General features: G+C 42.4%; 1 protein-coding gene across 4 annotated transcripts in view; it reads right to left on the bottom strand.

Annotated features, from left to right (window-relative positions):
- Positions 1 to 16,362, bottom strand: part of SIK3 (SIK family kinase 3) — a 247,548-nt gene extending 231,186 nt beyond the window's left edge. For all 4 annotated transcript variants that reach the window (XM_027082237.1, XM_027082239.1, XM_027082238.1 and 1 more), the window contains exon 1: positions 16,090 to 16,362. In XM_027082237.1, the coding sequence (XP_026938038.1) occupies positions 16,090 to 16,362 (273 nt within the window). The remainder of the gene's footprint in view (positions 1 to 16,089) is intronic.
- Positions 16,363 to 16,646: the final 284 nt, after the last annotated feature.

Below are 16,646 nucleotides of genomic sequence, written 5' to 3'. Positions count from 1 at the left end.
GTTGCAAAATAAATGAGTCGCGAGTATGAAATGCACAGTGAGGGGAATACTGTCAATAATTATGTAATATATTTTTATGGTGACAGATCGTAACTAGACTTATCATGGTGATCATTTTGAAATGCACAGAAATAATGAACCACTATGTTGTGTAACAAGAACTAACACAGTATTGTAGGTCAATTGTACTTCAAAAGCAAACAAACAAACTCACAGAAAAGGAGATCAGATTTGTGGTTACCAGAGACAGGGGGAGGGGGAGGAGGAACTGGATGAAGGGAGTCAAAGCTACAAATTTCCAGTTGTAAGACAAATAAGTACTACAGATGTAATGGTACAACATGATAAATATAATTAACACTGCTATTATGTTATATGTGAAAGTTAACAGAGTATATCCTAAGAGAAAGGATTTCACAAGGAAAAGGAACTTTCACTTTTGATGTTATTTATTTTGTAGAGTCTGATTATTTTATAAGACACATGTATCAGATAGATACATAGATAGATGTTTTTAAAGAGACTTTGCGGCTATAAAATGTCCTGGAAAAGGGAGATCTATCCCAAAGTGAGAGAAAGGTACAAAATGAGTACAGAGGAAAATATTTCAATAGAACATGTAATTTCAGAGTTAGAATAACTTTACAAATAAGGAAACTAGAGCATTAAAATTTAAAACCTTTGTGCTGCAAACAAAACCATCACAAAAGTGAAAAGACAACCTACAAAATAGGAGAAAATATTTGTATGTCATATATCTGATAAAGGACTTATATCCAGAATATATAAAGAATCCTTGCAACTCAACAATAAAAAGACAACCCAACTAAAAAAATGGGCAAAGAATCTAAATAGACACTTCTCCAAAGATCTACAAATGGTCCCTTAGCACAGAAAAGATACTCAACACCATGAGTCAGAAGAGAAATGCAAATCAAAACCACAATGAGCTACCACTTCACATTCACTTGGATGGCTAAATCAAAAAGAAAGAAAATAAGTTTTGGTAAGCATGTGGAAAAACTGGAACCCTCATACATTACTGGTCAGAATGGAAAATGGTGCAGCCATTTTGGAAAACAGTTTGGCAATTCCTCAAAAAGTTAAATATGGAATGTTTATGATGCAAAAATTCCACTCCTAGGTATATGCCCAAGAAAAATTGAAACACATGTCCCACAAAACTTTGTACACGAGGGGAATTCCCTGGCAGTCCAGTGGTTAAGACTCCACGCTTCCAACGCACAGGGCATGGGTTCCGTCCCTGGTCAGGGAACTGAGATCCTACATGCCGCTCAGTGCAGCCAAATAAATAAATAAAATAACGTAATTTTAAAAAAAAATTGGTACACGAATGTTCACAACAGCATTGTTCATAATAGCCAAAAGTGGGACTAATGCAAATGTCCACAATTTCATGAATGAATATACAATATGCAATATATCCATACAATGGAATATTATTCAGCCATAAAAAGGAAGGAAATTCTGACATGTGCTACAACATAGATGAACCTTGAAGACATTATACTAAGTGAAAGACGCCAGACATGAAAGGCAATATGTTGTATGATTCCATTTATATGAAATGTCCAGAATGGGCAAATCTATAGAGACTGATTAGTGATTGATTAGGGTTGCAGGAGGGAGGCTGAAGAAATGGACAGTGACTGCTAATGGGTCACTTCTTTTAAGAGGAATAAAAACATTCTAAAATGGATTCTGGGGGACTTCCTTGGTGGCGCAGTGGTTAAGAATCCGCCTGCCAATGCAGGGGACACGGGTTCGAGCCCTGGTCTGGGAAGATCCCACATGCCGCAGAGCAACTAAGCCCGTGCACCACAACTACTGAGCCTGCGCTCTAGAGCCTGTGAGCCGCAACTACTGAGCCCGCGTGCTACTGAAGCCCGCGTGCCTAGAGCCTGTGCTCCGTGACAATAGAAGCCACCGCAATGAGAATCCCGCGCACCGCAACGAAGAGTAGCCCCTGCTCGCCGCAACTAGAGAAAGCCCGCACACAGCAATGAAGACCCAATGCAGCCAAAAATAAATAAATAAATTTTTAAAATAAATAAATAAAAATAAAATAAAATAAAATGGATTGTGGGGACTCCCCTGGTGGTCCAGTGGCTGCAAATCACCTTCCAATGCAGGGGACACGGGTTGGATCCCTGGTCAGGGAACTAAGATCCCACATGCTTCAGGGCAACTAAGCCCGAGCACCTCAACTACTGAGCCCGCGTGCTCTAGAGCCCATGCACTACAACTAGAGAGCCCTTGTGCCACAACTACTGAGCCCACGTGCTCTGGAGCCCAAGTGCCACAACAAGAGAGATGCCCGCATGCTGCAACTAAGACCCATTGAGCCAAATAAATAAATAAATAAATATTTTTAAAAATAAAAAATAAAATGGATTGTGGCGGGGAACTCCCTGACGGTCCAGTGGTTAGGACTCTGTGCTTTCACTGCTGGGGCCCAGGTTCGATCCCTGGTCAGGGAACTAAGATCCCGCAAAACGCGCAGCACAACCAAAAAAGGAAAAAAAAATGGATTGTGGTGATGGTTGCACAACTCTGTGAATATACTAAAAACACTGAATCGGGTGAATTGTATGGTATGGGAATTATATCTCAATGCAGCTGCTGAAAAATGATATACATTAAAAAGAAACTGGAAGAAACTTCCCTGGTGGCGCAGTGGTTAAGAATCCTCCTGCCAATGCAGGGGACACCGGTTCAAGACCTGGTCTGGGAAGATCCCACATGCCGTGGACCACCTAAGCCCCTGCACCACAACTACTGAACCTGTACTCCAGAGCCCGTGCTCCACAAGAGAAGCCACCGCACTGAGAAGCCCGCACACCGCAACGAAGAGTAGCCCCCACTCGCCACAACTAGAGAAAGCCCGCGTGCAGCAACGAAGACCCAGTGCAGCCAAAAAATAAATAAATAAAATTTTTTTAGAAAAAGAAAGAAACTGGAAGCCCTATGGGGTTAAGTGACCTGCCCAAAGAAAGCTGCCAGGCTAGTAAAAACTGAGACGTGAAACACGTGCCCTGACTCCCACAGCAATGCTCAGTGCATCACTTAGACTGCCTCGAGCTGCTCTGATGGGCCAAAAAGGTTCCCCAAAGACTGGAAAAGCAGAAAACACTGCTACTAGCATAAGGAAAGGAAGAGAAATTTAGGTAACACAACTAAAATGTTGTTTTCAAATTTTAATGTGACTCCAAAATTGATTCTTGGCCTAAAAATCTAAAAACCATTGATAGAAGAGGTTGTGACTTAGTAAAACAGTACCCCTTTTACTAAGAGCTCAATCAGAGCAGGGCACGGGATGCAGCTGCTGGCTGAAAAGGAAGAAGGAAAATGAGATGAGAAGAGGCAGCAGGCTGAAATCACCGGCCACTCTTCTGCATATGTCAGAGGCCAATGGCTAACAATGCTTCAAACAAGCTTTATTCTTGAGGACTGTGAAATCCTGTACCGAGATCCGCAAGTATCAGCTCAAAACTGAATTACCTCCCAGAATTACTATACACATATAAGATATTTAGAAATAAAAAATTAACATGGTATCTCTGCAGCTGACTTGGACACAAAGATCACTGCTGGAATACAACTGCCCCATTTGACTAGAATAACAATATCACTGTTGATGTAGAAATGGAAAGTAAGCCAAGAACATACAATCACTAAAAACATTATTTTGAGGGTTTAAAAAAATGAGCTACCAAAAAACCTCATCTATTGTAGAACACTGCTTAGGCAACACTAGAACATTTTGACAGAAGGAAAGGACAACAGCAGGCAGGAAGCAGAAAGAAAGAAGTAAGAAATCCTGCAGGTGCCCAGCTAATCCTAATAAAAAACACACAGCTCTACTCCTGCCTTCCACAATAACAACAATCCTGTTCCTTGTGGTATACGAACACGATTTCTTTTGCCAGGAACAGAAAACAACTTACTACGTGAAAATGTCAACTTGTTCCATGGAACACTACACTGGCAGTGAACAGATATAAACCTTTCAAACTACAAAGTTTTGGCTGTTTCCTCAACCAAATTTTAACATCACTGGCCTATTGTCAAATTCAGTCCAGTTCATGCAAACTCTAACACAAGTGGACAAAAATACTACGCTGAAGTATACACTATAAATAAAAAACTCTATAAAATATCTTGTCCTCAAATTTCTAACAATTTGGCTTACTTATAAGTATAAAATTAATGCAGAAGTTCTCTTAACCCACCACCTCTCAACCAACCTGCCGAAATAACTGATGCTTCCCCTTTCCTCTGTAAAACAACTGGGGCCCCAGCATGCAAGCTGGCCCCAATTAATAGCCACTCCCTCTACTCCTGGATATTTCTGCTCCCATCCATTAAGTTGCATGCTTACCAAGAATTAACTGGTTTTCCCCAAACCTATTTATACCAGTTGTTCTTGTTATTATAGTAATGCAGTTTGATTATCTATGTAAACGGATGAGAAATCTGGGAGAAAAGAAAAACATGTTTCTTTGAAAACTAAGTTGAATGCTTAAAATGACTTGGTAAAGTCAAATTAGATGTGGATGAGACAAGTGTAAAAGACTAGGGGGAGAGAATCAAGAACTCAAGAGAGATTCTGTACTCATATTGCTTCACAAATGCCTTTAAATTCCTACTCTGCTTTAAAAAAGCAAAACAAAACTGGAAATCATAGATGATGAACTATGGGTATGTTTAACACAATCATGATGAAGAACTTCAATCAGGACATCAATATACAGAGAAAGGTCTACATCTAAGATTAGCGAATGTGTTTCTTAGACAAACTGCAAAGAAAAAGAAAAGGAGGGGAAATCTACAGAGTAAAACAAACAATTTTTTAATACAAAACTTAAGGGACATCAATCAATTATAATGTATGGACTTTATTTAGACCCTGATTCAAACAAACAAGTGGATAAAAAAAGAAAAAATATATATTTATGTATATAACACTAATTTGATACTTAATGACATTAGAGAATTATTGTTAATTGTTTTAGGTAGGATAATGGTACTGTGATTATGTTTTTTGAGAAACAATCCTGGCCTATATAGAGATACATGCCAAAATATTCACAGATGAAAAAAATTCTGGGAATTGCTTCAAAATAAACTAGGGAGAAAAGAGAAGCTGGAAGTGATATGGGTGAAAGATTGGCCATGAGGTAATAATTGCTTACACTGAGTGATAGGTCGATGGGGGTTCATTATATCATTCTTTTTAATTTTGCTTATGTTTGAAATTTTCCATAATAAACACTTTTTGAAAAAGATTAGTGGATTAATGCATATTCACATTTTAAATTAAAATAAAATATTAAAAGTATATATGCATCATTATTTCTGATTTCCCTGCTTCATTCATTTCCCCTAATTAACTAAGCAAATCATAACCCAAACTGACTGTATAAAAGGCCTTCTATTGGAGACAAAAGAAAAGAGCATATTGTCAGATGCCTAAAATACAGCAGTGGTAACCCCCAAACATTCTAAGAACAATATTCCACATGACCCAATTACCCCTGAAAACCTCTTAACGCATACAGTACGTAAATACAAACATAACAGGACTGGTGTATCACCACATTTATTCACATAATTATTTCCTTTCCAATTTCCTCACCACCTTTTTACCATCAAAAAAAGAGAGGAGTAATTTACAACCTTCATCAATCTCTGAAATTCTCATTCAGGTTTACCGAAGGATAGTTATTTAAAAATCAAAGATTCAAGTAATCAGAGTCTTTCTCATTAACCTTTCTTCTCTCCTTCGGCAATTTCTCCAATTTAAGTTTATGTCTCTTTGTAAAAGACCAGGAGAGAATGATGATTCATAAAAAACAACTGAAAAGGTTAGAGTCACACTTAACTCTTTTCATTCCTCGTCCAGGTTTGGTTCAGAGAAGGAAGGATTAGGCAGCTGCTCCAGCCCTCTTTAATGTGTCCCATACCTACTGCCCTAGGTTTAGAGGTGCAGCAGAGACTTAAAAGCCCTACACTCCCAAACCAAGGAGGGCAGAAGCGGAGACAAAATAAAAAAAGAAGAGTTCATTCACTTCTGGGAGGCTAAACCCTGGCACAACCTTTCTGGAAAGCAATGTGCCAATATATGAATCAGATATCTTAAAAACATGTATACCCTCTGACCCAATAATTTCACATCCAACAATCTACCCTGAGAAAAAATCAGAAATGCTTCAAAGATTCATGCACAAAAATGGTCATCACAGAAAATTTCTAACAGTGAAAAACTGGGAAGAACCTTAAATTATGAAAAAGGTTAAAAAAATAATGGCAGTCATACAACAGCAAAGTACACATCCATTAAAATTGATGTTTACAAATAGTTTAAAATGATGAGAAAATGCTTATAATGATAAGGGGGGAAGAAATAAAATAGTATATCAATATGATCTCAATTATGTATTTTACAATATTAATAACTGTTGCCTCTGGGGGGCAGGATTATGGGTGATTTTTTTCCTTCTGCTTCTTTATAATTTTCTGAGTTTTCCCAATTATAATCAGAAAAAAATAGGGCAAGGTGGTAGAAGTGAGCCAGTAATAATAAGCAACTGGGTTGAAGAGAATTTATGCTCAAGACTTCTTGTATTCCTCCTCTATCAGGTCCCAGCTGCGAGCATTCAATTGCTCCTTTAACTTAACCCTTTGCCCACCCTGACAAGAATAACACTTATCCTCTTGTCTTCTAGTATCAGTAGCCGCTACTTTTTGCCTACAGATGACAGAAAAAATACTATTTGAATGAATCCATTTAAGGTAAGGACCAATAAAAGTAACCCATTGAAATTAAGGACCAGTGACAGAAAAACAGTAGTCGTTTTAATCAGATCACTTAGTATAAAGAAAAGAACAAGTGGTAACTCCAACAAAGAGTGTGAAGTTACTTCAGGAAGTGCCAGCAGCCCAAGACAGCTTAGTGGGTCTCCTAGGCAGAAGAGGGAAAACAAGGCACTGGCTGACCATACTGACTGTACCCATGGGACCTTCTCAAGGAAGTAACCCAATGGGAACCTGTATGTGTAAGAACCTTCTCCTTAAAATAAGGGATTTGAATTTAAATTGCAGGATTTACTTTAAATTATACTGAACTTCTTAATAATGAAAGTTTGAGATATGCCAAAAGTAACTTGCCCAGAAAGGCTGTGAAATCTCCTTACCTAGAGATTTGTGAGAAAAAGGTAGAATATTATTTTTCTTTAACATCTTAACTGGAGATAGAAAATTTCAATAATAAAATTCTAAGATGCATTGAGTATAAAAAGCAAACTCAGCTCCCATTTTTTAAAATAAATTTATTTATTTATTTTTGGCTGCGTTGGGTCTTCGTTGCTGGGCGCAGGCTTCCTCTAGTTGCAGCGAACGCGGGCTACTCTCCATTGCGGTGCACGGGCTTCTCATTGCGGTGGCTTCACTTGTTGGGGAGCACGGGCTCTAGACACGCGGGCTTCAGTAGTTGTGGCACGTGGGCTCAGTAGTTGTGGCTCACAGGCTCTAGAGCACAGGCTCAGTAGTTGTGGCACACGGGCTTAGCTGCTCCGCGGCATGTGGAATCTTCCCAGACCAGGGCTCAAACCCGTGTGCCCTGCGTTGGCAGGCAGATTCTTAACCACTGCGCCACCAAGGAAGCACCCTTTTTTTTTTTTTTAATCCTTACATTCATTCACTAAATGAGTATTTACAGGCATTGTAGTAGGCACTGGGAATACAGCAGCAAACAATAGCTTAAAATCCCTGCCCACATGGAGCTGACATTAAATTATCACCCTGTGCCTCCTAACCAGCTTTAAAAGTTAAGTATTTTCTTCTTTTTCTTTTTAAGTAAAATGATTTTTAGAAATTTCAAGCATGTCAAAACACTGCCAGAAAACAAACAGCACCTAGCATTTGGACTGATCCAGAGACGCCCTTAATAAATACTGGGGAAACAAGACTAAAAAACTGTGTCTCAGGCACTGGGGTGGCAGGCAGACAATTTCACTATATACGAGTTTGCACGTTTTGAATTTTGTGCCATATATCATTCATTCCTAGTTTTTGATAAACAATTTTTCAAAAGCTTATTGGCTGGCTGGCTGGAATGAATGAATGAAAAATTTCTTCTCCAAAAAATTCAGTCTCAAGAAATGTGGTTGGTTAACCTAAAATTTCACATTCAATTCTTCTGGAGGGAGCAAAGAGAAGCAAAGCCTACTGCTAGTAAGCATGGACTGGAGCTGAAACTAGGTAGAAATTTGAAGATTTCTCAGAAATTCCTAATCAATACCTAAATATAGTTTAAGATAACTGGCCAAAAGTACCCAAATGAGTGAGCCCAGCCTACACAGAGGAGCTTAAACAGGCGATGGGTTTGCATCTCCTTCCTTTTCAGTTTCTGGGAAATGAGACTGAGTATTTACAATCTGATTCCTAACTCTCTGACAAGCTAAATTCTGAGAAGAAATACTTATCAATGTGGCCAGGGACTCCTGGTCTACAGTGGATCACACACCTCCTGAACAGACATATGTTCTAACATAACTTCTCTACGGCTCATCCAACAGTTTTGTCCTTAGCTGATGGAATTTTACTCTGAACAGATCCAAAAGAAACCCTCTCAAGCTAATTCATCCAAGACTGTTGAGGGCTTCTCAAAGACATTGCCAAGGTCATTATACACATTCCCATGGACAAAAGTCCATGAGAATGTACACAATTTTCATCCTCTGGATGTTATCAGTCATCCACAAGACCGCATGACTATACTATTATGCCAGAAGGGACCAAGCTATAATAGGGACCTATTATAAAGGAGGTAGGGACTCACCTGATGGGTGAGGTCATTCACCTGGGGAACAGGCCAAGCTCTTAGATGAGAAACTAGAACCACATAAGGGGAGCCCTAGATAAATGGTTCTCTTGGCCCTCACCTGCATCATCAAGGTATGTATCTTGGTGACCAGTTCTCTTAATGAGTTATAAGATGGCACTATTCCCTGGAAACTGGTAGTGTTCTGGTAAATAAGGAGTCCATCTAAGAAATGTACCTTCAAAGACAGACCAGACCAACCCAACACAGCAAAAGTATAATTACTCATGTTCCCTGAGTGTGAGCTAGATATAGTGGCAAGAGCAAACTATATAAGGCAGACTGTGTTTATGGTCATTGCTTTTTCTGTGTTTCTTTCTCTTTTTACTTCCTTAGCATTTTGAAAGGCTTTTTTGACACCTCAGTCATGTCAAGGGAGCACCAAGGGGCATTTGAGTAGGAGATTGAAAGGCAAAGCAGTGTACCTATGGAGGACTGCAGGTAAGTGACAGAGGTGATAGAGTGAAACAATGCCAAAGGACAGGTTAAATACAGTGTTGGTATATCCCCTATTTGGAAAATTTTCCTCTCATCATGACTTCTCATCTTTGGAGTTTAATAGAGAGGATAAATAATCTTAGACTTTAATTAGTAGGTGTATCTTGTTTCTCTAATGAAAGAGTAAGTATTCAGAGGGCAAGGGCAATGTTTTCTATGATTGGAGGAGTCACGGTAGAGTTAACTAGGAGTAGGATACCTGGATTCTATTTCTACCTCCCCCACTAACTAGCTATAGGATTCTGGGCAAATGGGGGGTGGGAGAGGTATAGGAGAGAGCTGTGAGTCTAACAGATAATTGATCTAAACTACTTTGATGGCTCCTAAAAGCCTGAGATTCTAAATTCCGTTAAGTCCATCTTTCTAGACTCTAGAAAAGAAAGAGTTGGAATAGAACATCTCTAAGATCTTTTTTTTTAATAAACTTACTTATTTATTTATTCATTCATTCATTCTGTGTTGGGTCTTTGTTGCTGTCCACTGGCTTTCTCTAGTTGCGGCAAGCAGGGGCTTCTCTTTGTTACGAAGCACAGGCTCTAGGCACACGGGCTTCGGCAGTTGTGGCACGTGGGCTCAGTAGTTGTGGCACGTGGGCTCTAGAGCGCAGGCTCAGTAGTGGCGCACGGGCTTAGTTGCTCCGCGGCACGTGGGATCTTCCTGAACCAGGGATTGAACCCGTGTCCCCTGCATTAGCAGGCAGATTCTTAACCGCTGCGCCACCAGGGAAGTCCCCCAACATGAGTTTTTAAAAACATAAATCAGATAATGTCAGTGCTCTGCTTTGATATCTTCTGAGGTCAGTCCCCTGTTTCACACCCAATTCCATAAAATGGCCTATAAGACCCATATGATCTGGCCCCTGTCTAACTTTCTGATCTCATTCCTTACCATCCTTTCTCTTGTTCACTAAGCTCTAGGCACCCTGACCTTGGGTCTAATCTTTGGACAAACCAAGTTCATTTCTACCCCAAGGCCGCTGCACGTGCCATTCCTTCTGCACTGAATATTCCATCTTCTGAATCTTCGCAAGCTGCCTCTTTCTCATCATTCAGTTGTCAGCTCAAATATCACCACCCTGGAAAGGCCTTCCAGCACCCTGCCCCAGACACTCTCTAGCCCATTTATTTTCTTCATAGTATTTGTCACTATATAAAATTATTTGTTTACATGTTTCTTGCCTATCTCCTCCCATCGGAAAATAAGTTCCAAGAAGGCAAGAGCTTTTTTTCTCTTTTGTTTTTGGGGTACTCGAGAGCCAGAGTAGAACCTGACACAAAATCTGCATTCAGTAAACATACGCTGAATGAATGAATGGACAAGGGAAAGGTTCCATCTCTGTGCAGAGAAGTTTTAGGTGTTTTTTAGACTTACAAAGGCTCTGGTAAGAAGAGCACATTTCTTTTTCCTTCCAAAGCATCCATTTTGTTCTCTTTTATGCCAGGAACTAGAAAACATTAGCCAGATTGATGCTTGGAAAATGAAAACAGCACTTCTGGCACAGAAATAACTAGTCTGGGCACCTCTGGCTTGAGCCAGATCTATGACTTTCTAGGGAGCTGGCACCAAAGTCAGAATGTTAAAATAAACAGTTTTGATGCTGAAAGTGGAATACTGGTATTTTGACTCTGGAAAAACTAGTCCAAATCAGTCTTAGCTCTTCACAAAGTTTCAACAAACCTTTCTCAAAATGAAGTTAGTTGTCTTTCAATAGTCATTTCTAGATTATCTAGGGATGGAACTATCCTCCTCAAATGTAACTAATATAAATCTTGCTTTCAATTTCTTTTTGACATAATTCTCTTTTCTATTTACTAATGAATCTTGTTTTCAGCCTTCTAACGAGCACAAGCATCATCCTTAGAAGTGAAAATAATACTATTGGCCCACTTTGAGTTGTTCTCCTTGTGGAAATGAGTTTGCACTAAACCACACAGCACACAGATGTGTCCTGGCTCGTCAGTATTTGGAAGGGGGTCAGGGAGCACAATGTTTTTTCTGTGTAATATCTCAAGTTAAGAATCCTGACCTTAGCCCTCTAGGTAGCACACCCTGCACCCAAGTGCAAGTGTCTCCTTAAGCTTGTAGGAATATTTCTTCATATTCTCCATGAAATTTAAGGGAATCTCTGGAGAAAAGACTGCACTCAAACTCTGTTCTGTCACCAGTCTGACAAAGTGTAGCTACACAAACACCCTGAATATTCAAGGCAGCCCAAAGAAAAGCCAGTGTTAGTCACAGTTTTCATTAGACAAGTCTCATAACTATTTTAAAAGTTTAATGGAAAACTATATTTTTAAATGTCAATCGCATGAAATTAGCCCATAGTCCACAGGAATTAAATCCACTCTCTCAAAGAGGCACGTGAAATAATAGCAAACTACTTTTTTAACCTGAAAGCAGCACATCATCAGGATGACATCTACCTACACTAAACAAATGGCATTCACGAACTGTTCCAAAGTGGTGAAAAGCAAACAAAGGGGGCTATGTCTGACTCATTTTTGTTACTATTGCATCTGATGATGATGAAGAAGATGGTGATAGGGACTTCCCTGGTGGTCCAGTGGCTAAGCCTCCGTGCTCACAATGCAGGGGGCCCGGGTTTGATCCCTGGTCAGGGGACTAGATCCCACATGCTGCAACTAAGAGTTTGCATGCCACAACTAAAAATCCCACGTGCCGCAACAAAGATCTTACACACAGCAACAAAGATTCCGAGTGCTGCAACTAAGACCCAGCACAGCCAGATAAATGAATAAATATTTTTTAAAAAGAAGGTGATAATATTTACTATATACCTACTATGTGCCAGGTACATCTGTTCTAATAGTTTCACATATATTATCATATAATCTTCATAACACCCAAACTTGTGAGGTAAGTACTATTGTTATCTCATTTCATAGATGAGGAAATCCAAGCACAGACAGGTTAAATTACCCAGCTATGAAGTAGCAGAAGATCCAAACCCAGGCAGTCTCATCCAAAGCTCAAGCTCTTACCACAAACCAATAAACAGGCAGGTGATATATCAATATATTTGTTAAAATACATTTTTAAAGTATTTGACCAATGGCTTTTATAGTCATGTATGCTCTTTTTTTAAATGCATACAAAATATATCTACTCTTCGTTCCCATTCATCCAACCAGTGAAAGTATGATTAGGTACAGGCAACCAAATAAGCAATTGAGAAGAGAAAATCTTTTCTTTTTTTCAATCTCTGTAATATTTTATAGTGTCCTACCAAAAGAATAGGGCCAGAGAATCTCAGACCAAGGCGCCTCCAGAAAAGGGAACTCAAAGAAGGTAGGACAAAGACAGCCAGGGTGAGCTGCTGACCAAAGTATGTCACAGATGAATATTCTCTCCTGTTAACTGTTCTGCAGTGACGCTCTAAGCACTGCAGTGCTGCCAATATTAAGTCTGAGCTCATGAATGCCGTGCTGCAAAACTCACCAACAACCAAACAGGAAAATATTTCCCTTTCTCTACTAATTTTATTCATCCCAGAGTCCTGATCTAGGAGGTTTGAGAGTTAACAGAATTTGGGAAAGGGCCAGCTTTACCACTTATTATTGGACCGAGCACAGTAGCTTAGTCAATAAATAAAGTTTACTTTAGCCTCTCAGTCCATGGAATAGGTAATGTGTGTAAGAAAAGGTGACCATAAGTATTCCTCTGATGTTCAGAAAACACCTATTACCTAACCTCTTTCAGACAACACAAATATCATCTGAATTACCTAAGTCTGATGGTTATATATGGTTATAGGAAAGACCTAGACCATTCAGTGGCCTACAGGGAGAAAAAGGAGAAAGAAAAAAAATCACATACCTCCAAAAACATAAAACAAAAAACATGATACATTCTGAAAAGAGATGGGGAAAAAAAATAGCTAGCTCTCTTTGGTTCCAAGTGACCTGACTGAAGAAGTAAGATAAACACTGCAGTGCATGGGAGAAAAATCCATCTACCTGAGTAACGGAACAGCAGCTTCTGCCACTGCCAATACCCAGGCACCTTCCTTGCCATTATATAACCAAACCATGGCCTCAATAGGCCATCATACTGTATGTCAACAGTTCTTAGACACATCTGAGCTGTCAGCATTTGAGAAACCTTTCCAAAGTGGATTCAGATAAGCATGAAGCAGGCCAAAATATGTTCATCATTTACTCAGAGCACATGACAGCTCCTTGTGAATTAAGCTTCACTCATGTCGTCAGAGTAAGTTAAGTAGAGAAACACAGGGTGCCTATAACTGTAACTAGGAAATTGCACACCGCTACAGAAACACAAATGAGTGCTGGTGTGGTCCTGTCACACATGCAACTCATTGCCCAAGCCATTTCAGCCTCATTCAAGATTTTGAATATTTCCATGCATAGGAATTGCATAACTGCACACCACAAATGATCAAAGAAAAAACCAACATAAACAGTGACACCCATTTATAAACAAGCTGATGTTTAAAATGCTGCAGTCCTAAAGGATACCAAAGACTTTGAGAAAAACTTAGACACAGACACACACACACACACACACACACACACACACACACTGGAAAATTAGAAAGCGGGGAGACCAGCCATAATTAGCCACTGGCTTTTCTGACTACTGAAGATAGAAATGTCTCTATTATATATAAAGCCAAGAATCAACTGTTTGCAATTACATTTACAAAAATATTCAACCCTCTCTGTCACAGATTTTTTTAATCAATATTTTGGTGTATCCAAGGGCTGTAAGATACAAAATTCTTTAAACCAGAGATACCATAAACCAGGCAACCAATTAAGTTCATAGAGTCTGTCCCCCAGAGGTCAGAGCAAAATAATCACAGGAGCTCGACGTGATTACTTAGGTGGGAGGGGGAGGCCGTGGCGAAAGGAAATACCAAAACAAGGAACAAGGCTCCAACAACTAGAGCTGTTTGTAAACATAAATTTGGCTTGGCTAACAGTAAACACAACTGGAAACACTCAGGGGGGCAGAGATGCACCAGAGTCTTGGCTCAGTCTACTCCCTGCCAGGGGGCTGAGGGGAGCACCAGGAAACCTGGCACTTTGGGATCTCATTCCGCTCAGACCTGCAGACTTGAGGCCCTCTGATAGACACTGACAGAAAGGCTGAAGGCGGCCCCCCCAGAGGAAGTGAAACTGACCAATCAATTTTCCACAGCCACCCCCCAAAGCCACCCTGCTAAGAAGGGCCCCTAACAGTCTGACAGAAAGGAGGGAAAAAGGGACTTCGGGTCATAAGTGAGCAGGAGACAAGGCAGAGGTAAGTCACTGCCTTCTGAAAGCAAGGGGCTGCCATAAGAGCAGAAACAAGGTAGGTGACAAGAACCAGAGGCTAGGCTGAGGAGGGGAGGGGAATTGACGCGGCTTTGGTAGGAAGCAGCAGCAGCTGTAACAGTTCTTCATTAGTCAGGGTGAGGGAAACACAAATTGCAGCTTTAAATATAATGAATGACTACATCTAAAGTATTCATTCAAGTGAGAGATGGAGCAAAGAAAGAAATCCGGAGTACAAATGGGCTTGTGAGTCCTGTCAAAATCAAACAATTCCTCCTCGGGTCTTCGATTCCAATACTCCCAATGAAGAAGACCACAGGAAAGAGCCAACCATATTTCCTCCAAAAATGAATTTTCTATGTAAAATATTAAACGGATATGGCTTCCTAACTGACCTTGCCCAATTGCACCACCACAGCTCCACAAATCCCTTGGGAACCAAAGGGCCCCATGAGTGTCTGGGTTCAGTCACCAGGCTTTCCCCTCACCACTGACAGCCCACTCTGGGCTCTATAAGGCCCACAGTTCTGGACCCTCCAACCACTAAATATAACCAGCAATCCAGCTCTCCCAAACTGTTTAACCCCTGAGTACCTAGGGCCACCACAAACCTGGGCCCCCCTTGGGCCTCTGTTCCCTGACCCCCTTCCTGCAGAAAAATAAAGTGCTTTTTTTCCTCCACATTTCCCCATTTTTTTCATCGCCTCCTCCAATAATCCTGTCTGTCCTCAGACTCCCATTCCCACCATCTATCAGTCTTGGACGATCAAATGCTGATTGGTGCCTCTGTCAGAAGGTACCAGGTCCCTCATACCTCTCAGTACCCTGTACCCACCACATACCCCTGGGACGTGCCCCAGCTATCCTCGTTCCCCTCATAATCCCACATCTGCGGGCTGCCGGTTTCACCCGTTTTCCCCCCATCCTCCTGGTCCACATTTCCTATTCCCCTGCCCTCATTCCCTTAGGATTTCCTAACTGCTGGTTCCAGAGGCTTCTTAGCTTACTGCCTCCTGGCTCCGGGAGAGTTCCAAACCTCTTCTTTCCAATCACCCCTTCTACGACCCTCCGCACAGCCCAGGGAGCCCCCTCCCCATCCCCGGCTCCCTAGCTCCCCAGGTCCCCGCGCTCAGTGGCCCCCTGCGTCCCCTCTGCCGTGCAATTACCCTCTCCCGGGTCCCCCGGTGTCCCCCACCTTCTGCTCGCCCTCTCCGCACTCTCGCCCGACAGCCCCCTACCCGTTTCCCCGGTCCCCAACGCTCTCCCGAGCCCCGCTCCCGCGCCGACCCCTCAGCCTCGGTGTCGCGGGGCTCTCCTGCGCCCTCAGCACTCGGACGGTCCCGGGCCGCGCAGCCCCGCCGCCGCCCGGTCCCACCGCGCCACTACCTTGGCCTTGGTGACGAGGTGCGTGGCCCGCTTGACCACAGCGAAGTTGCCCTTGCCGATGGTGCGGTCGATCTCGTAGTAGCCGATGCGGGCAGGCACCGGCCCGCGGGAGGCCGGGGCTGAGGGACGCGGCGGGCCAGCCGCCGGGGGCACAGCAGCGGGGGCAGCCGGGGGCCCCGAGGCGGGCGGAGGCAGCAGGCGGCCCGCCGGCCCGGCTCCCCCCGCTCCGGCCCCGGCAGCCCCGCCAGCTCCGCTCGCCGCCGCCGCCGCCATCTTGTTGTGCAGTGAACCCTCCGGGGCCGCGGGGAGCCGGCGGGGGGAGGGGGGGAGGGGGCAGAGGGGCGGGAAAAGAGGTGGGGGGGAGCCGGGGGACGTCACTCCGGGAGGCGGAGCGCCCGCGCCGCCGGGGCCTGGCGCCATGGCAACCGCTCGTCACGTGCCGACGCGCGTCACTGCCTAGAGCCATGGCAACCGTGACCTCACCGGCGAGCTCGACCTTCCCGCGTGGGCACGGTTCCTCGGGTGTCGGCTCCCGGGTGCCCCCCTTCGGGGAGGAG

Source organism: Aethalodelphis obliquidens, unplaced genomic scaffold (assembly GCF_003676395.1).
Source record: "Aethalodelphis obliquidens isolate GAN/ISIS:26980383/991018 unplaced genomic scaffold, ASM367639v1 scaffold46, whole genome shotgun sequence".
Lineage (NCBI taxonomy): Eukaryota > Metazoa > Chordata > Mammalia > Artiodactyla > Delphinidae > Aethalodelphis > Aethalodelphis obliquidens.
Note: the sequence above shows the minus strand (reverse complement) of the source record. Positions and strands in the feature narration are given on the sequence as shown.